This window comes from Pseudoliparis swirei, chromosome 10 (genome assembly GCF_029220125.1).
Source record: "Pseudoliparis swirei isolate HS2019 ecotype Mariana Trench chromosome 10, NWPU_hadal_v1, whole genome shotgun sequence".
In the NCBI taxonomy this organism is placed as follows: Eukaryota; Metazoa; Chordata; class Actinopteri; order Perciformes; family Liparidae; genus Pseudoliparis; species Pseudoliparis swirei.
This window is the reverse complement of record NC_079397.1, coordinates 12,470,955-12,495,999: the sequence shown is the minus strand read 5'-3', so window position 1 is coordinate 12,495,999 and position 25,045 is coordinate 12,470,955. Positions and strand designations below refer to the sequence as shown.

The 25,045-nt window shown below is 41.9% G+C and overlaps 1 protein-coding gene across 3 annotated transcripts; it reads left to right on the top strand.

The window, feature by feature from the left end:
* On the top strand, positions 1 to 25,045 carry lrrc17 (leucine rich repeat containing 17). Of its 3 annotated transcripts, none has more exons than XM_056424890.1 (5): positions 1 to 193; positions 11,156 to 11,514; positions 14,289 to 14,787; positions 20,458 to 20,613; positions 23,678 to 25,045. In XM_056424890.1, exons 2-5 carry the CDS (start codon positions 11,242 to 11,244, stop codon positions 24,118 to 24,120), a joined length of 1,371 nt encoding a protein of 456 aa, XP_056280865.1. In that variant the 5' UTR covers positions 1 to 193; positions 11,156 to 11,241; the 3' UTR covers positions 24,121 to 25,045. The 3 variants fall into 3 exon arrangements, with proteins under 3 accessions (XP_056280865.1, XP_056280867.1, XP_056280866.1); XM_056424892.1 differs by lacking the exon at positions 1 to 193 and adding an exon at positions 862 to 963; XM_056424891.1 differs by lacking the exon at positions 1 to 193 and adding an exon at positions 1,493 to 1,720.

Genomic DNA, 25,045 nt, shown 5'->3' with positions numbered 1-25,045 from the left:
GAGGGGGAGAGAGATTGGAGTAGCAGCCAGTTGCTCGTCCCTCACTCCAAGCTCTAACTTTATAGGCAGTCATGCAGATTTTCTTGGCTTAGACGCAGCGCTCATGACAGGATTAGGAGCCGGGGACGCGGGACCAACCGGAGATCTGCAGGTCCTAGTGGACGAGCCTGGGCCAGATTCTATTCCTGTACAGGTAGGACTGAAAACTTCATCTTGGACCAAAGGGCATTAGATCTGTCTCTCTGCAAAAAGATTATTCAGCAAATTCCCAATTCTTCATGATACACTGTTCAATAGGATTCTTTTTTTTTTGCCAAGTATTGCTGGAAAAGAAGACAGACAATTAATAAAGTCTTTAAGGTTGTTAGGTTGCAGACTAGGTCATAGTTTTGGTTCTTTTAAAAACTTTTCTGAAGGATTTCACAAGAAGAGTAACGTATATTTAGGTAGACATGTATTGATAGTGCATGCACAGAAAAAACAATGGATACACCTTCCTCACGGGAAGAGTTTGCAGCAACACAACATCAAGACACCGTGTTCAGTGTCAGACATCGATTAATATATCTTAGATATGTGAAGGTATGAACGGACAGCGCTCCATCCAACAATGCCGTGAGTTATTGTTTTCATCACCATGAAGTTGCGTCTCATGCCAGCTCAGTAGTTGAGGAACTGCTGAAGTAAGCTCTTTTTTTTTGTTCTTCAAAATTTCCAATTTGGAGTTGTAGAACTTGGGCCAAGTTTACAGAGGGTCACTGCACCCTGACTTTGATCGATTGTAGATAGTATCTTGAACAAACACAACATTCAAGGGCTAATTTGAGATGCTTCCTTGCTGCTTTGGTCCCACGCACCAGGACGACCAGGCCTTAGAAGCACATTCATTAACTCAACACACAGAGCCAAGCACCTGGTTGGAAAGCGATGGGTTCATTTACCAACTTGGACCCTCCTTGTACTGTAAGTAACTCTGGAAAGTCATACCCACCTTATGATTCATGTTCATTGAATAGCCAACGCTCGGTCCTCTCAAACATGAATCCGAGACTTTGGTTTTAGCTGTGGTTTAATTGATTTGTCCGACGTCTCTGATATAAAAAATATGTCCAGGAAGGAGCCAAAAGGGCTGCAGCGCTTCCTGCAGAGTTCGCCTGTATACTTTTTGACATGCCCCTGTGTACGTTTTAGAGAAAATTCCAGATTCATGCAGCGCAGAGTGGAGCAACGTGTGGTTTCCCTCTGGAATCCTGCTTAAAAAAACAGGGGGGGGGGGAGAAAAGGCTTGACTTGCAAGTTTACTTGGATTCAAAGAGCTAGGGTCTGACATTTCTGCTGTGTTGGCTCCATTTAAGTTGAAGTGCAACCCTTTGGAGAGTAAGTAGAGCGAGTGGGCCTGTTGCATGTTTGTGTGTGTGTGTGTGTGTGTGTTCAAAGTGCAGATGTGTCAGGCACCAACAGAAACCGGGGGGAGACCACTCGAACGCCTGCATCACGTCAGCTGAAAGCTGGCCGGTTGTCACACACACGCACAAGAGTTGCGTGGGCTCAGAAACAAACGCGCGGGCTTTGGACGTTGACCTCTTCCGAGGGTCGCCGTTTCTATCCTCGCGGTCTGGACTCCAGAGAATAAGAGACGTCTGGTTTCTCATCGGAACACACACAAAGACACACTGGTCTGTTTCAACCGCAAGGGACTACCTACCACCTCTGACCCACTGTGAGAAACCAAAGTGCAATTTTATTTTGTCCTTCTTTTCTTCCTTTTCTGCATACATTTACTTGCATGTTTTTGATTCGGCTCTCAGGTATGGAGGACTCAAAATGACTTAAGTATAAATAAATAAATAAATGAATGCATGAATAAATACAAGAATAAATAAATAAATACTTAAATAAATGTATAAATAAATGAATAAATACAAGAATAAATGTATAAATACAGAAATAAATACAGAAATTAATAGATATAAGTTATAACTCAACAGGACATCATTAAATAAATGTATTTCTACATTTCTGTATTTCTTCATTTATTTATATCTCTATTTATGTGTCCACACGTATTTCTTCATTTATTTATGTGTGACATTTACATGTCCGTATATTCAAATGAGCTGGGGGGGTCCGAACCTCATTGTTGAACAGGATTGGTCAAGTCAGGGAGCAAGACAGAAGCATTATTTATTTATACTTAAGTCATTTTAAGTCCTCCATACTCAGGGGTGTGTGAGGTTTCTCTCTCTCGCTTTGCTCCATTCACAGTACATGCCGCTCACTGCCTCATCCTTTGGTTTCAGGATTCTTGTCGTGCGACGTTTCTTTCCACCCTTTTCCTTCTCTTTACAACCCCGACACTCTCATTATTTCCTCGTGTTCCTTTCTTTGTTTGATTAAAGATGGATGCTGGGTCTGTTGCATATTAACAAGCCACAGACCTTTTGGGCACACTTTGCACATATGAAGGGAATTCAGCCCGAAGGAAAGTACGCTCAGCTTGCTGGGAGGTTGGCTCGCCGAGGAAAACACGCTCACCTTTAAGCGCGCTCCTTGTTGCTTTGTCGCCGTTTCTTTCGGACTGACTTTCTGCCTGCTCCTGTGTTTTCACCTGAATTCTTGACATTTTTCTATGGCTAAGAAGAAAAGGCTCATTCTTGTTTTCGCAGCCTCCAATGCTTGTTCTCGCTTCCTCTCTAGAACACAGGGGCCCCTTGTGTTTCCTCTGGAGGTCTGAACTCTTTCCATCCCCAGTTCCCAGTCTTGTGTTATTGGAGCATGGAGAGCCTCTACAGGCAGCCAGTGCAGGTATAGTGGCCGTGCCGCCTCGGGGTTGTGTGGCATTGTCTTGTCGAAGGCCTGGTTGAGTTTGTCCTTGACAAATGCATGAATATGGAGCAACAGTTTTGGCTACTTGGGGAAAACAGGACAAGTTTGACCTATATCATAATATTAAGTTGATGTGGCTAATGCGTTAGCAAACAATTTCTCATGAATAAATAATCCAGCCTTGGTTTGGAGTTGAGTTTCTGACCAATTAAGTGAATGGAAGTCCAACATTCACTCTACTTTTTGCTCCGGTCCAGCGTCCGATCTTCTCCTGAGAGGACATCTTGCTCTTTAGATGCTAAATGCTATGCTAACCAGCGAGTCGCTAACTGTGTCTGTCTGCTGTTTTACCTGCTGGGCGTGTGGCGTCCAATCATTTGCGCAGCTTTTTCAGTAAAAACATCTCCCAGCTGAAACGAGAGCAGCGAGAGTGAACCACAGTCGTAAAAGTGTGGGCCGTAAAAAGCTCAACAATGAGCTAAAAGAAACATTTAAAAGAATTAACACAGCAGCTAAGAAAGAACAGGGACAAAAATGATGGACAAATAAAGGTAAATAATAGACAGGACTATTATTAACATGTATTCAACACAAGAGCAACAGTGAGAAAACTGAAACTCAAATCCCTCCCCTTTCCCTTTAACTGATATCCTGATATATTTACACGACCGTTCAAAAGTTTGGGGTCATCCTGACAATTTCGTGTCTTCCATGAAAACTCACTTTTATTTATCAAATGAATTGAAAATTGAATAGAAAATATAGTCAAGACATTGACAAGGTTAGAAATAATGATTAATATTTGAAGTATTAATTTTGTTCTTCAAACTTCAAGCTCAAAGGAAGGCCAGTTGTATAGCTTATATCACCAGCATAACTGTTTTCAGCTGTGCTAACATAATTGCACAAGGGTTTTCTAATCAGATATTAGTCTTCTAAGGCGATTATCAAACACAATGTACCATTAGAACACTGGAGTGATAGTTGATGGAAATGGGCCTCTATACACTTCTGGAGATATTTAATTAGAAACCAGACGTTTCCACCTAGAATAGTCATTTACCACATTAACAATGTATAGTGTGTATTTTTGATTAATGTTATCTTTATTGAAAAAACAGTTCTTTTCTTTGAAAAATAAAGACATTTCTAAGTGACCCCAAACTTTTGAACGGTAGTGTATGTCCCATGCATTAACCTCATCTCTAGGACGTTCAGCTTTTCACTTTTATTTTTATTTTCAAACGCTGGTTTTCAAATACAGTATGTGTGCTTCCTCCATCTGTATTTTTCTTCAGGTCAGGGAGGGCCTCTTCTCTCACCGCCTCTTCCTGACGTAGGCGGGTTGTGATGGTTTTAGACGCCAACGTGTCTGTTTCCTCCGGTCTGCTGAGACCAAATGACCCGTTTGAGCCTCCAGGCGGTTCAGACAACATACACAGACACAGAATATGTCAACTTGTGTCTATGTGTTAATGTCTCTCTTTGTGTACATTAGCATGAATATACTCTTATAATATACACATTTATGGTTGTTTCGTGTGTGTGGTATGTGGAGGTCTTCCTTTGCACGTTATACTTTTGGTTCTTTGGAAGAGCAGTCTCACTTCCTCTCATCCTGGCTAACGCCACGGGTGAAGCCACGCCAAACCCACGCCAAACCACCGGGTTAAATTATACTTTCCACTTCATTATACATGTCTGTGATGTATGTGATGTGCTTCTGTAACTTAGTCATTTAAACCATTATATCTAAAAAGCTACGCCTTTTGAGGAAATGCTTTCATCAAAGTACAACATTGAGTAAAGAATGCAGGAATCTAAAGAATGAAAAAAGGAGGTAGGTTTCAGATAAAGGTGCATTGAAGCTGCTTCAGCAGGGAGACACATGATGTTCAGCTGGAGTTTAGATCGAAGTCCACACTCCCGGCACACGGTCCCCCAAAACACATTCCACACATAGACACAGGACAGACTTAAGCATTTATTCAGCGGTTTGTTTTGGTAGAGAGCACTTCTGTCGGGTACTTGCTGTCCCTTACTTGTCTAAAACACTGGGGCATGAATTGTTTGGTTTTTCAAAGCCATTAGAAAGATTGAACACAAACCCACAGATAATTATTATTCCATTTCAGACACAGTGGTGCCTTGTTTGTTTAGTGCACGTTGGTAACTTAATCTCTATCATAACTGAGGACATAAGCATACTCTCAGTGGTAGAAGTATATTTATCTGATGGGTTCGCTGGCAGCAGTGTTGGATTGTGGTCTCCCTGTGAAATCCACCTTATGCGGTTGGAATATGAAAGTATTGAAACTTGAGAACATAAAATGTCTGATTATTACCGCCTGATAAAAGAACTAAACAACATGTTGTGAACCTAACGTGAACCAATTCTTTTAAAATAAAAACGTAGTATTCTGAAAGCTGGAATATGAATGATGAGATACTATTTCACATACAGAGGTAACTCATTTGAGTTTCTTTAATCTTTTATTTAGAATATAAGAATATAAATGACCCCCTACGGAGGCTCTGAAATCCCAGTATGGTGCTCTCCGTGGTGCTAAAGCAGCAAACAGATTTGTAATTGCAAATTTCTTTCTAAATCTCTGCGTTCTGTTAGTTTCGGCTTGGATCTATAATATGCCAACCAAAAGAGTTCCTCATGGGGCCGTTCACTTCGCTGATTGGGGCTGAACAAAAACAAACGGAACAAATTGAAGATCGCTATCTTTCACACATACGGGGCAAATAAACCACCTACCATCACAAATAAACCACCTACCATCACAAATAAACCACCTACCATCACAAATAAACCACATACCATCACAAATAAACCACCTACCATCACAAATAAACCACATACCATCACAAATAAACCACCTACCATCACAAATAAACCACATACCATCACAAATAAACCACCTACCATCACAAATAAACCACCTACCATCACAAATAAACCACCTACCATCACAAATAAACGACATATCATCACAAATAAACGACATACCATCACAAATAAACCACCTACCATCACAAATAAACCACATACCATCACAAATAAACCACCTACCATCACAAATAAATGACATACCATCACAAATAAACCACCTACCATCACAAATAAACCACCTACCATCACAAATAAACCACCTACCATCACAAATGAACCACATACCATCACAAATAAACCACCTACCATCACAAATAAACCACATACCATCATAAATAAACGACATACCATCACAAATAAACGACATACCATCAAAAATAAACCATCTACTATCACAAATAAACCACCTACCATCACAAATAAATCAGATACCATCGTTTCTTGAGCGAAGGCCTTGGATTCTTCTCAGCGGCTCATTTTTCCATTGTCCAGAAAAGAGAAGCACATCGCCACCGCATCCTATGTCCAAACACAACTTTATTCTTGTTCAGCACGGATGGCAACGGCAGCAAACTGTCTGCGTAGTATTTAGAGTAATAACCATATGGAAGTGCCTGGAACCATGAAGGCTTTCTGCACAATGTTTACAGTGACAGGCTGACCAGAAGGAGCTGGGGTGGGAAATAATACCAGACTGGAAGAGGCTAATTTGAGCTGGTGTGGGCTAGAGGTAAACCACAGGGAAGGGTTTGGCCTGAGTGGGCTTGTTATAGTCCCAGCTGGAATGCGACTTGAATATTACAGGCTAACCATGGCCGTCGTTTTTTTTCTTCAAAGGGCTGGACTTTCCTCTTGAACAGCTGTGATGTGGAAAAGATGTGAAAAGTACCGGCACTGGTCCAAATGGTTTTGACATGGTGCTTAAATTATAGTGGGAAGGGGAGATAAAATGTTTAAATGCTTTTATATGTGCAATAAAACGTAGAACTTTTTCATCAGCTTGTTTTTTAAACGTGACATTATCTTTTTATGTATTTTTGGACACCATTGGACATTTCACTGTAGTGGAGTGTGTCTTTGCTGAGCTGAACCGATAGATCTTGGAAATGAGCTCTCTAGGACGACATGCCTCACAGTGCTGAACATAACAAGAGCGAATGACTTACAGCAAGAGAGAGAGAGAGAGAGAGAGAGAGAAAGAGAGAAAGATGATGTGTCTGGGTCCACTTAAGAACCCTTTCCAAGCTTTCAAACTCAGTCCAGTCCAGTCGAGTGTTTTGACTGGTACAAGTCTTGCCTTATTTTGAAACTTGTCTCTCATAAGCTGCACAATCATGCACCACAGGCACAGGAGCATGTGCTTGTGGTTAGTTGTACCTGTGCACTCAGACGAAGATACACACATGTCTGAGAATAACCTCACTGGAAGAGTATTACTGCATGTGACGGCTGCAGTGAAGGAAATCGAACTTTCCCGCTTGCTTCGTTTGAGACGATTGATGGTTGGCCGGTCGACGAGCGCTCAATGGACTGGAAAGTGTCTCCCTTGGTCCATTCTCAGCTGTTTCTTTCTGTAGCTCGCCAACATGCCCAGTCGCTTATTCACAATGGAACGACACCATCTGCATTGACGGGCTTGTTCCACTGTGAGAGAGACTGGAGGACTGTAAGGGGGCTGCGGTTTGGTACAGTTGGACTGAGTGTGTGTGTGTCTGTCTGGTCTTGGCAGACCTGTGGTCTTTGCCTTTGTTCCTCAGGGACCCATGACTCACTCTCGTTTCTTTTTGAGCAGCAAATGCACACAAGAAAATAACACGCACACACACACACACATTGATATTGATGTCTCAAGTCCTGGAGTTTTCATCTTGGTGGCTGATGATGGTTTCACAGTGTGGCAGAACAAACTGTAAGACAGCAAGGCTGCAAGGAAGAGAGGTAGAAACACAAGGGTATGAGTCAAAGAGGAAAAGGGGTTTGAAAGGAACAGTTTGGGTGATGCGAAGATTGAGATGAGACGATTGAACACACTCTCACATCTGTCTGTAAAAACAACGAACGGGCAGTTTATTTATCTTAGCATAAAAAATGGAAACAGGAAACAGCTGGCCTGGTAACAAAATCTGCCTACCAGCATCTCTAATTAACACGTGTATTATGTTTAATCTGCGGAGCATGTGCCAAACTACTCCCTGGCTGGGACGAGTTGCCAGGCGCCAAGCGGAGGCTCTGGGTTTCTCTCACTGTTTGCAGTCGTTATGCTACGCTAAGCTACCCGGCTTTGGCTTTAACACATTCTAAGTCTCAGTCAGAAAGCAAACACTGTAAGTGTATTTCCTAAGATGTCAAACTCTTCCTCTAAACAAGAAGTTCAGAGACAAACAGCCTTGTGTGGTCATCGCGTGGGGAATAATCACTCTCCTCTCTCAGAGGAAAAGAGAGACGCAGTGTAAAAACCTTTTTGAAAGAAAGTATGATTTGACTTTGCACAAAGACTGAAACTCCAACTCCCATTGCCTCTAAGTAGCCAATTATCCCAAAATATATCCTTTGTACAAAAACAGAAGTGTTTTTTGTTGTGGTTTTCTGGGAGGCTACGTGCAGGACTTTTTCCTGACCAGGTGCATTAACTTCTTTTAGTTTCCACTTGTTTCACGGCAACCTTGCAGTCACAATACGGTATCGACAGGGCCTTTATTGAAATTCAGGATAAAGCACATATGGACCTGACATATAGTTGATGGTAAATACAATAGACATATTTACCAGGAAATCAAAAGAGAGAGTGAGAGAGATGGAATGAGAGCTGGCACTTAAGACTCTAAAGGTAGAGAGAAAGGGTATCCGGGTCGGTTTAGCTGAAGGTAGAAAGCTTTTATGGGATATCCTTAAAATAAAACTTCACTTTACTGCGACTGGATTTGAACCCGCAACATGTTAACGCGTAACAAATGTCTCTCTTTAGCTTCAAACCCCTTTTCCTGTTTCCTCTCGCTCTACGACTCCACTAATTATTTCAACATGTGCCGTGTTGCCATTTTAGTCGTCAGCGTGTCTCGACTTGCCACTAAGACCAATCCCCAGGGCCGGAGTGGGGCCACTTTTCAGCCCGGGAATTTCAGGCTCAAGACCAGCCCACTTTTTTCATGGTATCGTGGAAATTGGATAAATGAAGCAACAGTTCAGCTCTTACTATCCTGTAGTTCTTTTATTAATACCATGGTCCAACAAATAATGTAAAGGTTAAATACAACAATAATAATCCACTTAAGATGAGAAGTTAACAAAAAATATGCACAACATTAAAAAGGGCAGAAGGGCATAGCAGGGGTGTCAGACTCAGATTAGGCAGTAGGCCAGATTTGTTGGAGTGAGACCTCATGGGGGCCGTCATGGTCATGGTCATTGTCATGGTCATTGTCATGGTCATTATCATTTTTCTGCATGTGTATTATATAGTGGTGATTTACTCCTTTACTACACCCACTTCTGAGCAAACAATGCATATTGGTTCATCAAGTACTGTACTGCTCTTTCTTAGAATATATAACTTTAAATCATATAGTTTCCTCTGTTATCCTCTCTACATGTCACTGTAGTCATGGCCTCCTCATTGCAAATGTCGGGCTCATCATTTTCAGCAGGAGACTGTCTTATCTGCTCCGAAGCTACAAAGAAAAATTAAGTCATATTACTGCATACTTCAATATCAATAGTATATATCAATATTTGCATAATATTTGCAAAGTCTATGGATCACCATATTTTGGGTGACATAAAAAGGCTAATATTTTAATTCAATTTAATATTTTGCTTGGGAATAGGTTGACAACGCTACAATGATATTAATCAAGGCTACAACGTTAGCCGAATAGTTATGTTGCTAATCATTCGGCCTTTGTCTCTCTTTACCAGTTGCCACTTGTGTTTGTCCTCTTGAAAATAAATCGGTAAGCTTGGCACATTTGGCAGCATCCTCCTCCAATGCCTTTCTTTTTTTCAACCTGGCTTTTTCAGCCCCTCCTGCCCTCTTCCTCCCGTCCATCCTCCCTGACGCGTATCGTTGCGGTCGGGCCGGCCCAGCTATAGGTAGCTGAGAAAACTTTTTGGAAAAGCCCGCTAAGGACCGAACCAACTCTATTTTGGAGGGGTGAACTTCCTCGCATGGTACACCGTTAGCCCATGCGTGAGTTCACCTCCCAAAATGAGTTGGTTGGTTCCATAATGGACTGAACCAACTCTAATATTTGGGAGGGGTGAACTTCCTCGCATGGTACAACCCATGCAGAGGCTGCGGTGTCAGAATGCTGAACGTGTGTAGCCCACTTTAAGAGAAGATGGACTAACGTGACAAATGTCAACAAATAAAATTCTCGACCGGCCCAGAAGTGAAGCGGCCCACTGGGAACTCTCCCGATTCTCCCGATTACCCACCCCGGCCCTGCCAATCCCTGTGTATTTTATTGTATTGGTGAATAAAAGAATTTCGCTTTTATTTAGCTTTGCCTTTTTTAAATCACTCACTCAGAATATAAAGAACTGTACAGCTTATTGTTTTCCTCCATTTAACCAATCCGATTAATCGTTTCACTATTACTGTTATATTACAATTACACATAAACATGTGGTGTGCACATGTTGATATTTTCATGTTTTCTGTCCCTTATTTGTAATTGCACATAATTGTGTCTTCAAATTGAACTGTAACATGCAGAATATTGGAACATTTGTGTTACATGTACACTGTTGCTTTAACCCTTGTGCTACAAACTGATACGGTAGGAGTTTATAATATTCATGTTGTAACTTTGCTTCTGCAAAGCTTGCAAGCTAAAGAAAACATTGTGTAAATAAGCAACTCTTGAATGTGTCAGACATTACCAAACAGCACTTCTCTTCTGTTTGTATCCTTAATCTTGGAGGCAGTGAACTTTCAAAAGAGAAACTCCAGAAACTTTATCGACAGAGAGACATTCATCAAAACTTGGCGAAGACCGCTTTCTGGCTTACCTCTGCATCGCCTTCATGTTTATTTACTCTTTGCAAATTAAGTTAAACATGTTGAACGTCTCACACCTCCTGGTCAGTCCGACATTGTCTGCTATCCAAAAGTACTTACGGTGGTGATTGACTTGCTTCCCATGTAAAAATGAATAAAGGTGAATGTTACTTTACTTTATGTCCCACTGTGCTCACTGAGTGTTATACCTTTCATACTTTCAATATTTTTGACAGGTTTAGTTCACCTTTGTCTGCACTTACGTATATTTCTGTCTTGTCAACTTTCAAGGCGTCAAATGCAATTAAATAACCTCTAAAGGCACAATTCTTTTGACCTGCTTGTTGTCGTGCAATCAGTGATCTTGTGTGAACTGGCCATTGAAGACCTTTAAATATCCACCTCTGCTTTTCTCTTCATACACACAGCTGTGACCGGCCTCCCGTGTCCCGTCACACCAATCTTCCGACAACAGTCGTCCGAGGCCTCCGCGTCTCTCCTCTCCTCTCCCGTCATGCGTCTCCTCGCCACCCTCGTCCTCTTGTTGCTCCTCAGGTCAGCTGAGCCCCGGAGAGGCCCTCGGTCGGGGGCTGCGGAGAGGGGCGCCAGGGGCCGCGTACGAGGCAGAAGCAGGGCCGGAGTGATGAGACGTCAAACTCAGGAGTGTCAGGAATACATGGAGGCGGGGGAGAAGTACCTGGACTGTCAGGACAGGCAGCTGACCACCGTGATGCAGGACTGGCCCAAAGATATCCACCACCTGCTGTTGGCAAGAAATAAGATTCAGGTTTGTGCCGACTGTTAAAGAGGCAAGACATAAATGGACTGTGGCAGGTGATCTGAGACCCAACGACAAATAACGAACAGGTTCTGAGTGTCGAGCACAGTATTGGGCAATAGAGGCATCACTATTCTGTGCATGAGCTTCTCGAGACTCTTACTCGGACTCCAAACCCTGCCAGCTTGTTGATATCGCGAGCATCTGTGAGCCATTTATTTGGCACCGGGATCAAAGGCTGACTTTTCTGCAACGTATGTGTGCGTGGATGTTTGCGTGTCTGAGTGAGCGCACAGGATGTGGGTCACAGGTGTTGAAAGCAATACAACATAAAACGTTGCCAGCAAAGTCACAATTAGTCAGAAAGACTTCTGGAAAGGCTGAAAATGAGTATAATTACTCCTAAGTTCAAAGAGTTGGCTTGTTGAATGAGTCGTTAGGAAAGAATGAACAAATTGGGATTCGAGTACATTTTTAGCTGGATGTTTGGCCCTGATTGTGCATACAATTATAATCATTTAAATGTATTCTTTAAAACTACACATTATCGAATATATCTTGCAATTTGTACTTAAAGCTGCAATTGTATATGGATCAAATGTTGCTTATCGTGTGGAGGCAGCTGTAACTTATGGGGGGAGCGGACATCCTGAGACCACAAGGTAGTCTAGTTTAGTTTAGTTTAGTTTATTTCGATCAGCAATAATATACAAAAATCAAAATCTCAACAAAAGAAGAAAGTGGCTGACCGAAAGGGTCAAGGCTGAAGCTATCAAGCTTATAAGTGCCCTAACCTATGTTTTCATGAAAATACTTATTTTAGAGAACCATATACATACAGGACTGTCTCAGAAAATTAGAATATTGTGATAAAGTTCTTTATTTTCTGTCATGCAATTAAAAAAACAAAAATGTCATGCATTCTGGATTCATTACAAATCAACTGAAATATTGCAAGCCTTTTATTCTTTTAATATTGCTGATTATGGCTTACGGCTTAAGAAAACTCAAATATCCTATCTCTAAATATTAGAATATCATGAAAAAGTATACTAGTAGGGTATTAAACAAATCACTTGAATTGTCTAATTAACTCGAAACACCTGCAAGGGTTTCCTGAGCCTTGACAAACACTCAGCTGTTATAAATCTTTTTTTTTACTTGGACTGAGGAAATATTCAAATTTTATGAGATAGGATTTTAGAGTTTTCTTAAGCTGTAAGCCATAATCAGCAATATTAAAAGAATAAAAGGCTTGCAATATTTCAGTTGATTTGTAATGAATCCAGAATGCATGACATTTTTGTTTTTTTAATTGCATTACAGAAAATAAAGAACTTTATCACAATATTCTAATTTTCTGAGACAGTCCTGTATACCTATATATATATATATATATATATACATATAAACATCAGAATCAGAATCAGAACCAGAAACAGGTTTATTGCCAAAGAATGTTTTCACAAACAAACGAGGAACTTTTTTTGGCGGAAGGTGCAAGAATCGCGCACCAAGACACCGAGGCGCCATCTAGGAGAGGGTGGATGAAAGATGACAGCATAACATGAGGGAAGAGAGGCGAGAAAAAGAAAAAGCTACCCCCCGACTATGCCCCTAGAGGGGTACAGTGTGGGAGCAGAAGAAACAAAAAACACCATTGCACATAAGCACATACATCTTAGACATGACTTGCAACGAGTAGGAAGGGGGGGAGGGGAGGTAATCCAAAGACTGGGCGATAGCCCCGTCATTGGGGGCAGAAGGTAACCAGCACCGACAAGCAGCCAGCCCGGTCCTTCGCCCACGGCGCGGACGCAGACCCGTCCTGTCACCCTGGGGGGGCAAAGCAGGCGAAGGCGTGGGATGGGGGGGGGGGGTAGTGAGTGCTTTTTCAGTGTGATGGTTGTGTGTGTAAGTGGCCTGATGTATCGTCCTCCCCCAGTCCACAACAGACAAAGTTCTCAGTCCACAAGATGGTCGTTGCCATGGAGATGGCCTTGAAGGGTCCTGGGGAGAAAACAACCACAGGTGTCTGTGGATAGGGGGAAGGGAATGAGAGAGAGTCTCGCTTCAGTGATCTTCGGGGGAGTTGTTGTTCCAGTCACGGCCTTGGCCAAGGCCCGTCCTGGTAGAGGGAGCCGAAAGCAGATAAGATTGGGATTGTTTGGTCTTCCAGTAGCTGCAATTCAATTTTGCGCACCCACTATTCCTCCATTTTCCTCCCGTTTGCCAATAGGATTTCAAATCGATCCAATTTCATTTGCAGAGCCGTAGACACATGCATACAAATTCACACCCATATAAACATATATACACACACATAAATACACATACCTACATAGCGGTACATAGTCTCCCCATAGCGTGCATGATGTGTCTCCTTGAGCAAACACTGAACCCTCAGGTGCTTCACAGCAGCCCACTGCTCCTAAGGATGGCTGAAATACAGAGAACTCTTTTCATGTACCGTATTTAAAACTGCAGTTAAGTTTTATGAAGCATTTTAGTAAACTTTAGCTCAATGTTTCTTTTTTTTATGGCTCACATCTTCACTGTTTTGGTTCAATCTCACTTCTCTCAGGAGCCATATCTTAGACGCTGCCTAACACAGATGGAGTGAGTGACTATTGGTGAATACAGTGGAGCACGTAGCAGCTCAAGATGAATATTATGAACATCTCGTCTGTCTATGAGTTTATGACAAAGCTCTGCTCGAGACAAACATGATTTTAAAGCGCTGACGTATACACCGACTGCTGACTTTACGTCTCGCCCTTTAGGTTTTGAGGACCAACATGTTCTCCCAGTTCACCCAGCTGAAGAGCCTGGACCTCCAGCAGAACCACATCTCCATGGTGGAGGACGGAGCATTCAGCGGCCTCTCCCGGCTCACCACCCTGCTCCTCCAGCACAACGGGCTGAAAACTGCCACCGAGGAGGTCCTGCTCCCTCTCCCCCGCCTCACCTACCTCCGTCTCTATGACAACCCCTGGATCTGCCACTGCTCATTAGACAGCCTGATCAGGACCCTGCAGGTGCCCAGCAACCGCAATCTCGGCAACTACGGCAAGTGTGCGGAGCCCGAAGCCCTGAGGGGCCAGAAGCTGAGGAGGCTGGATGTGGACTTGTTGTGTGCGGACAACATCCAGGTGGACAGGAAGCCGGGGGGCGGAGACGCGGGGCTGCCGAGGATTACGCCAACCAAAGTGAAGACGGAGGCCACGTCGATGTGCCACACCTACATGTTCCCCAAACCTCGGCTGGACTGCAGCAACAAAGGTGAGACCTCCATGTTCTTCATCCCTGTAATTGAACTATGCCATATCCTGTCTATAATTGTTATGAAGTGACTTCATCCAAACACAAATCCAAACCAGTGGCATTTGTGTGGTTAACTGAAGCTTCTCCACTTATGTGATGGATATCATGTGTGATGACAAATACTTTTCCTGGCAAACATATCCATAACAAATCGACTGCCCTGGCAGAGGAGTACCTTGTATAAGAGGTGTAGAGTCCTTCTTGCTTGTTCAGGGAAATTGGGCTCAAGAATTAATTTGCTGTTTCCTTTTTCGGTTTACAATGAGGCTGAGGGAGCAGAGATGTGTTTGTTTTATCAGGTTTGCAAACCGGGGCGTCTACACTTCATTGTAAAGAAGTAAAACCAGCTCTGTCAAACTAAAAGCTTCATTTTCCAGCATGGACCATCATGTTCCATTGTAATCTCACTTGGTTGAAAGCAGGATAAACAATGCAATACGATCACAGCATTGTTTATCCCTTTGATGAGCTGCATTGTGGAGCGTGTGTGCGTGTGTGTGTGTGTGTGTGTGTGTGTGTGTGTGTGTGTGTGTGTGTGTGTGTGTGTATTCTACTGGTGCATTCCTTCACTTTCTGCAGATGTGTGTTTTCCAAAACATTTCAGTAATTGCCACCAGCATCATACCCGGTTTGTGTTTCCAGCTTTAACGCTGAGTCAGCATGTCTAGAAAGCTGCGGAAAGATGGAAAGAGGCGGGCATCGGTACAAAGAAAGAGAGGAGAGATGGCGGAAAGAGAAAGCGAGGGCTTCTTTGACCTCTTCCAGTTTTCACATCTGGTTCTCTCCGTGTGTAAAAAGCGCCACTATGAGGCGGCAATCATAGACGCCATAACTTCTCCAGCGCGCCGTAAAAAGTGTTGCTTTTCATACACAGACTGGACGCACGGGTGACACTTTCCCAGATTACTTTTTTAAAAACTTTTATGCAGGCTCTTTGGTTGCTCTTTCATTTTCTCGTTATCTGTTTCCTCTGTATCGTCTTCTTGTTCCGCCCAAATGCCATCCGCACTGTCTGTGTCCATGTTTCAGAGCAAGTGAGCGCCCAGATTTAAATGAGCAATTGAACGCATCTATAAATGGAGAGCTTATGCCCTTTCGTAAAAAAAAATCTTTCCCGGAGCACGGAAAAGCCAACACCACACAATGCAGCGTCTCTTCTGTGTAAATGCTCGAGGGAGAGTTTTTTTTAAATATTTCCCCCCGTTTTTTTCTTCTAAAGTAAAACTTTTGAATCAAATTCTTTATCTGTACCACAGATAAGGTTTCTCTGTTTTTCTCACAGGCCGATTCCCTCATCCATCTCTCCAGATAATTTCCTCTTTTTGTGTGCTTGATAATAACTCACCACATCCTGCCTCCTAAAGCATGCCCCAGCATGAATGCTAGATGTGACGTGTGAATGTTGCTGTGCTACAGCTGCTGTGGATGACATTCAATCGATCGTCTCTGGGCAAGGACACACAGAATTGTGCTGTGAGCTGATGCCAGTTGAGGTTTGGAATCTCTTCACTTGTTTTAACTGCACCAACCTTTTGTAAATCTAATAACAGGTATAGATTAATTATATCAACATATATTATCTTTTTTCTCTTTCTCTTTTCGTGTGTTTTCCAGTCTCAACAATAAACAGATGCTGGCAGAGTTTGATAAAATATGGCTTATCTTTCAATATCCAAATGCATATTGAATTTTCATTTAATCCAGTTTCCATTAATCCGGTTCTGAATCCAGTTCAAACAAAAGTCATGTTCACAAACAGTGCATCTTTACAACATGCACTGTGTTTGCCCTATTAATGTGTGTTATATGTGTGGTCATTTCAAGCTTTATTATTAAGAATATGCTCATATATTTTGACACTAGACTCGTCCACAACATCTGCAGATAATTGTCCCCTGTTTTGTCCGACCTTGCAGATTTTAATTTAATTGCAAGACTGGTAGCTTTAAAAGCACATTCTTTGCGGTTAGACTGTAAAGATGTGGGGAATTTGACAAATATTGTCAAAATGGTCAAAAACAATAAGTAAAAATGAATGTGTGGAGCTGAAAGCAACAACATTTTTCTTTCATATGGGACTGGAAAGCCAGTGGGGAGCAATAATTAAACAGGGCAGAGTGGAAAATGTTGCTGAGGTCCTTCTCCAAACCCTATATTTTCCCATGTGCATCTCTTTCTCGCTCACGTTGGTTTGAAGGCTTTCTCTCTGAGGTGAACCACAGCAGATTTCAGGCTCCGTAGTATTCTCACGGGAGGCCAATGCTCCACAAAGTGGTTGGAGTTAATATGCAAGTTCTTCAGGCTGTTTCTAAAAAGATGGGACGTGGATTTGGGAGTACTCTGTGGTAATATCAAAATATGCCTTCAAAAAAGTATGAAATTACTGAATAAAGTAGATTGATCTGGATATTGTATTAGTATGACAGCAGATTGATGCCAAATGAGTTTTCCATGTTGTTTATTTTAAATACATCTCCTGATGGAGCTCAGAAACATTCACATACATTGATTGCTTTGGCCAAGTTCTATACTTTGCCTTAAAGATGTGCTCATGATGTCAAGACATCATTGGTTTGAGAAGGAACATCCTTCATATAAACTCATCATTTGAGTCGGCTACTTGCCAGTCACACAAACGCCCCCACACACATTATTATGTCAGGCTCTCCCTGGACCTCCTGGATCATAGACAGCGAGCCATCAGTCAGCAGAACAAAATGAATCTTCCATGGTGTCACGGATCATAAAGCAGAAAGCATGAATGAGAAAGAGGACAGTATCAAACATCACTCTGCGAACTGTGGGATTTAGATTCTGCCAGGCGCCAAGACGCTTAATAGTCTGAAGGTCCTGTCGACACTCTGAATTGAGCAGCCGTCACAAATCTGAACTGATGCGTCACTTATGGGGTTCACAGTTTCCCATAAAAATGTTTCAACCCTGAGGTGAAGAGGTCACTGACACATTATGAAAACAGAATGTGGAAATTACACCAAAACCAAATTACTATGATATTATTGTTGGCAAGTTGGCAATTACCCCCGGGTTATATTTTCATTCTCCTATTATTCCTGAGTAACTATTGCCATGGTGACATGGGGGAAAAAGAGGCAATCACATGTATTCAGTCTGGGGCAAGACAGGCTCTGGATTGATAAAACCTGATTTGCAGAAAGGAAGTTAAGCCTATACAGTTTATACTTGTCAATAACTCTTTTAACAAAAGCACTGATCTGTTTTTTGTAATATCGATATCTTATAAACTGAGTTGTCAGCATGTTTCGAAAAAGAGAGTTACGTGTATTACATGAAGGCCAAATAAAACCGCATGCGCAATCTAGAGCATAGAAGCCAAGGATATGAAGATATACTTCCAGAAAAATGTTCTGCACTTTCACTAAATCATGGATATAGTATAGCTCTACCTCTTCAAACGATGTACAACTGATGAGCATTTACTACAATACATAACCCTTGTGTTATGATAATCCACCTAAATCCACATAGTCCAAATGACCAACTATATTGTAGCAGGAAGTAATTCAAACCTGTCACTTTAACATAAAGCAGGCGCTATATTTGAGACTCAATGAATAAAGTATAATAGTATATTGTACAATCTAAAGTTTTAGCTATCTTGGGACATGCATAGAGTTTCTTAGGTAGTAGAAAAGCACAAAGCCGAGAGGGACAGATGTTCACATGTGCCCTGAAATAATAACTTTAGCAGACTGAGTCCACCCAACAACAAAAAACTGTCCAAAATTTAGAATGAATGACTTCCACGTCCATGTTCCCTCTCTTTCTCTCCCGCTCTATGCGTGTTTATTCATTCAGCAGTCTGCAGAGAGACAGATGTTAAAGTAGGAAACAGTTCCTCCCTTTAAAAATCCCAAGAAACCCAATACGCTCCTGATAAAACATCTAACTTCCCAAAAGCACATTTGGCTCCAGGAAGTAATGCAAAAAAAAAAAGAAGCAAAAAGAGATACGCAACATAATCAGGATAACATGAAAGATAATGTTTCCTTCTTTCGTTCAGCATCAAGAAAACGGGTCCGACTGGCACAGACGCCACTTATCCAGACTTAACCGACTGGTACTGTACACAGTGTGAGCTTCTTTGTGAAATACAGAAGACCACAGACGTATCCCTCATGGACAGAGAGGATCTGTTTGGGCTCTAAAGGTTGAAGCCTGAGATCTCACAGGGGAGAAACAGGGAATTTAAGACTACATGTATTTTCTCAACTTTTTCTCATCTGAAAATGCTGCTTGGACGAAGCTGCAGACATGGACACCGAAAGCAGGACGGGATTCCCGCTAGACCTCAATGACTAACAACGTGTGGAAAATCTGTTGGTGCCTTTGTAAATATCTCGGCCTGCTGCGCACTCAGCAGCCATCCCTGCACAACAATAATCACACTTCCTTCGTGGATTGGCTACATCTGTGTGCATGCCATATACATGTGTCCTTTGTGTGCATGTTTGATTATATTTCCTCCGTCAGTTATGATTTATGGCGCAACGGCTTGATTGATAAGTAACTTCGACATCTGTGGCGGTAAAGCGTGCGCACAAGGACTGCAACATCTGCTCCATAAAATGGCCACTAAGCATTCTTCTGAGCATGTGTATGCATGAATGCTAAACCACACACATATTGAACACAATCATGTTTTTTTTTTTTTTTAATCAATAAAATAAAGCATTGATTGTATACAACAATAAACATTGTTTGATTATCCCGTAGTCAGTTTTAACCGCCTGCACGTAATCATGTTTCTTCTCATCAACATCAATCAATGCATGTACATTTTGATGATGCAGGTTTCCGGGGCCCGCTCCTCCGTTTTAAACAGAATTGCATCATGATCGGCACGGCAGACGTTACCTCCCATTTAGATTTGCATATTATTACAGAAAAAGGTGTCAAGCCCGATTCAAAACCCATAGAAATGCCTGTTTTTTTCATTTGAACTACAGGAACTTGTGTAATTGGGGTCTTGAAACAAACCTGGATCAATTTATTATCTGCAGATAAGCTCCAAATAGATATATAGATTCATGCTTCAGCTCTGTGGTGTATAACTTTGGTACAAAACCTGTTGTCACTAATCTTTATTATATCCGTCCCAACATTGCAGGGACATTTTTTACAGTGTGTGATTTAAAACTCCAGAAAGGACCTGTTATCGATAGTGGATGTGTGGGAAACACTGTTTCATACATTACAGTCCCCAACAGCACTCTTACTGGGCGGGAATGAGTGAGTGAGGCTGGGAACACTGGAAAAGAGTGGAAACACTCTCCGCTCTGGCACAGAAGTCAAATAGTGTTACTCATGCTGTCACACTCGACTCCATCTTGGAACGGTTAAATGTTGCACACAACCCGCACAATATCTTAGAAATGTACCCTAATGCAGGCATATTCCCAGCTCTCCTCCTGATTCTGGAGCGTTGCACTTTGTATTCTTAGTTCATCTGCCTCAATCCTGAAAACCGAGCAGCGGCAATACAGGAATTCATCTTGATCGATGTAAATATGCACTCTGTCCTTCCAGCCCCTTTCACGGTTGCAGAAATGACGTTCTTTGTCTTTCTTTGTCTCTCCTTCTTTGCAGATTTGAAAAACATCCCGTCTGAACTGCCATCTGACATAGATAAGATGGATCTGTCCAGAAACACCATCAAACATCTCAGGCCCAAACAGTTCCTGCTGTCCAAAGACCTCAAGCTGCTCAACCTCAGCAGCAACAGCCTGCACCATTTAGACACAGGTAAAACACCACACACACACACACACACACACACACACACACACACACACACACACACACACACACACACACACACACACACACACACACACACACACACACACACACACACACACCTGAGCACACCTGAGCACAAACATCTGGATACTTCAGAGCATTATGCCCTGGCCACATGATTGGCTGGCAGGTGTTCATTAAAGTCATATATAAAGAGATACAATGACATAGTTCCTGTCTAAAGGTAAATTACCTTTCTACCTGTACATTTGTCTCTGCGACATTACCAGTTAACTCTCAAAGCGACCCAACCGTGGGTTAAACTAAACTAACGGTGGTGATTAACACACCTGCACCTAAATCTGACATGTGGAAAATGTAGGCAAACATCTACATTTAGTTAATCTTTGACTCTGATATTTTTTCTTAAGATCTACTTGATAGTTTTACATCTTCATGCCTCTTACAATTATTTAAAAAGAACAAAGTAAAGAATCCCACTCAAAAAACACTGCTGATGATCACAAGATAGCCTCTTTTTTGTCAATAGCCAAATAGGTTATGACACACTCTGATAAACTACAAATGATCTTCAAACATAGATGAAAATAATGATGAAAATACTGGCAAAAACTACATAAAAGGCCTATTTCAACCCACAAGTAACCCAATATTTGACTCTCAATACGAAATAGGGACACACAAAATAATTTAGTGAAATATATCTGCACTAAATAGTAGTTCCGCCTGAGTACAAGTGCAGACTCATTACTCTCTCCGGGCTAATGATGTCTGGGCTTATGTCTTCCGGACCAGGAAGGAAATCCTTTCCAAAACCTTGTTGTTTTTTCATTAGCTGCAACACATGTAAACAATTGACTGCAGTTCGCCCCAGTGTGTTGCATTGGAAACTGAATAATACATCATGTGTAAGTGTGCTCCATATGGTAACAATCATGGTTGCTCCGTCTAATTCTTTTCACATTTGGAGTAAAATACAATATTTATAATAGATTTATAGAGGTTGTTTGTCAAGCCTTTTCATGCCACGTTTCTCTCTCACTCTGGTCACACTCTGGCTCCGGCACACTGCTTTCATTATAAAGAGATGCACAATTATCTGCATTAGTCTCTCCTTGTTGGTTTTGGTTGATGTTTGTGCCCGATTGCTGTTTTTTTTCTCGTAGCAGGACTGACCCCCCCCCCCCAAAAAGACAAACAATAATTAAATTTAGACACAGGAGAGTACAATGTATTTGAAGGTGAATTTAGTGCATTTTCCTATGACTAATAAAAAAAGTCACAATGTGGGGGCTCCACCCATCTGAAACTCTTCTCACTCTGCAGAAGAAAAGAAGAAAACACTCTTAACACACTTTAAGCCCTTGGAGAAAATCTTGCTTGCTTGCATCTTTTTTGTAATACTGTAACTGAAGCAACAACGTAGCAGCAGACAAATGTAATTGTGGGAAAGTGGTATCTGTAGTTATAGTGACCAGAGAAATTGTGTTTATTTGTTGTGTAAAGCTGTTGCCAACATCAACCTGGAGTGGGGTAAGCCGATGCTTGTGCATTGCAGCTGGAAGACGACAGGCTTTAAAGCTTCATTCTCTGTTATGATGTATTTATCGGCGATCTTGGTGGGAGAGATGATTCAAATGCTTGGAGGTTCGTGTGTTATGTAGAACTCTTTGCTTGCAATTTTTTCCGGGACAAAAAGTTGGCAGTAGTTTTCAAGGATGGTGAGATAAGAATGCTTTGGAACGATAATGGTGCAACTGACATGTCAGACCAATTAGCTAAAGGAAGTGTGGTCATTAAAGGAATAGTTTTTTTTCAAGGCCGGTGAACTTACACTAGTACTGATGCTCATGTGTGTCTTACTAAAAGGGAGGAAAATGTACCGAATGTGGATTTTAAGACACAGTCCAAGTGTAGGATATTACACTTCTCTAAGTATTCCGATGACACCTGCAAACTGAATATATTTTAAAGAGAATGTTGCTTCAGTCCATTTTAGTGCATGGGAAATTACCAGGAAGGTAGAGCACACTGGGCTTCCTGTGGCCATAGTGGTTAAAAAAGCAATTACCAGTAGCCTATTTGGGAGAGTCATGAGTCTCATGAGGAAGAGAGATAAGACAGGGGAAGGGAAGGTTAAATGAGCTCCATCTCTCCTTTTTACTCTCCTATAATTCTATCTATCTGTGTCATCTCCGTGGTTGAATGACGAGATTGCAGTCACGATTTAAATGGATTTCATGAAGATTATCATCCCCAGCGTCTGTCCTTTTTTCTTTCATGCCTCTGTTCCGGTGATGTCTGTATCCTCACTATAATTCATATGTTCCACACATTCTCCTCTTTTTTTTCTCCTACTCCTCCTCCTGCTCCCATCTTCCTCACCTCCTCTCTTCCACCCAGTTAAGATTAAAGCTAAAGGCCCAAGGCTAGTGGACAGCATGAAACGGTCTCCGCTGTCCCATTCTTACACAGCCTGATTAAAAATGTCCGGAACCTTCAACGGACGTCAACGGTCACGTCTTTAACTCAAGTTATGCCCAGCTATTTTTTATGTCCGAAACCGCCATATTCCACTTTTTTTTCATTGGACAGCTACAATATTGTGTTGAAATGTAAAATAAAGTGCATTGTCCTGAAAATAACAGATGGCTAATTCTTAAAGCTGCACTCGTCATCAGTATATTATCTCTCAGCGACTCTCAAAATGGCTACAGCTGAACCGGTGGCTAGCAGCTAACAGTGCTAACAGCTAACAGTGCTGACGATACAAATAACGACCAAAAACGCTGGCAGAGCTCAGTTTTTTTCCGGAGTGTAGCATTTAACAGCTTATAAGTCATATATTTTCCTTCAGGAGTTGGTGGAGACCAAATAAAGAGTGACAAAAAGAGTCAACGTTGGGTTTACATTTGCCAGGTGACCAGGAAGTGAAGAGTAATGTTGCATCGTCTCTTCAGGATGTGTAAAAAAGCGTCCAGGAAGACGGGATGACCTTCTAATTGACCTTTCCTAATTTGCTCATCTTTTTGTTCTCCTCCCCCAGCTTCATTCGCAGGCCTCCTGCACCTCCGTGAGCTCGACCTGTCCAATAACAGCCTCCATTACTTCAAGTACGGTGTACTGGAGGACCTCTACTTCCTTCTGAAGCTCTCGCTGGAGAACAACCCCTGGATCTGTGACTACAACATCCACTACCTGATCTACTGGCTCAAGCACCACCCCAGCGTTTTCTACACTGGCCTGATCTGCTCCGAGCCACGGGAGTTCAGGGGCTGGCGCGTCGAGGAGTACGTCAAGACGTACAACGGGGAATGTCCCAAGGATAAACGCACTGGAGGGATGGATACGGGACAGGGAGGACAAGAGGGGACGGACAATAATTCACAGGAGGGGGCGGGGGAGACGGACGAGGCGCTGTCTGAAAATCTGCGTCAGCCCCACAAAGAGAAGAAGCCCAAAAAGTTTGAGATCATCCGGTTGAATTAGATTGGTGGTGGATCAGACGGGCGTGGTTTAGGATAGGGTCAACGGAGGGTTGTATTACAGTTAAAATGCAGGTCTTTGGAGGAGCTGATAAATGAGTTCATAAAGGTAGAGTCAGTGATTTCATGTTTAGATGTGACGAGTAAAAAGTAAAATGTTGCAATGAAATACTTTGTCATTTTAATAATGAATATTAATATTATTAATTGTACCTTTCACCAAAGGTTTAGAAGCTTTTGTTTGATCTTTTTGCAGAGCATTCCCAACACAGTCTGTATCAGATATAATAACCTCAACAGAGACACCTACTTTCCTACACAATGAACTGCAGGTGCTCACTTTATTTCTGTCATATTCATTGTGTTATCGAGTTCAGGATATTCTTTTTTTTCTCCTCATAGAAAGCAGTTTTTGGTCTTTTTTTCTGTTTCATTAATGTACGACGATGTCTGACCTGTTTTCTGGCAATAAAATTGGGTTTATTTTTTCTGCTAATTTCTTTGGACAGGCATGACGGACAGTCAAAGTGTCGATAGACGTAGCAAACGGTCATCAGTTAACCACCAAATAACACATGTGTGAGTTTCCATCTCCACCTCAAGCCTGATATCTGAATTTAACAATGATGAGGACGAACATATCCTGCCTTTAGCATCCAAATCAAATATTCCCTGAAATTTCCCACAGGTTATATTTATGCATTGAGAAGGTTTGACATGCATCCAAGAAGTACATGTGGAGTCATGGCAGGACTTATTGCTTGTCAGATTTGGGGTAAAGGACAAGGCTACTCTTTGTTCCCATCATAGTTCTGCATTAATCAATATTGCAGGTTAACTGTGTTAAGTTTAGGAATAATAACAATCAGTGCAAGTCCTGCAATGTGACCTCTAGATTGATGTTTGAATAAAACAGATTATATCCTGGA

Coding starts and splice junctions, on each gene's coding strand:
- lrrc17 (XM_056424890.1), top strand. CDS start 11,242: ATGCGTCTCCTCGCCACCCTCGTCCTCTTGTTGCTCCTCAGGTCAGCT. Junction 11,515..14,288: donor TGGCAAGAAATAAGATTCAG/GTTTGTGCCGAC, acceptor CTCGCCCTTTAG/GTTTTGAGGACCAACATGTT. Junction 20,614..23,677: donor CCTGCACCATTTAGACACAG/GTAAAACACCAC, acceptor CTCCTCCCCCAG/CTTCATTCGCAGGCCTCCTG.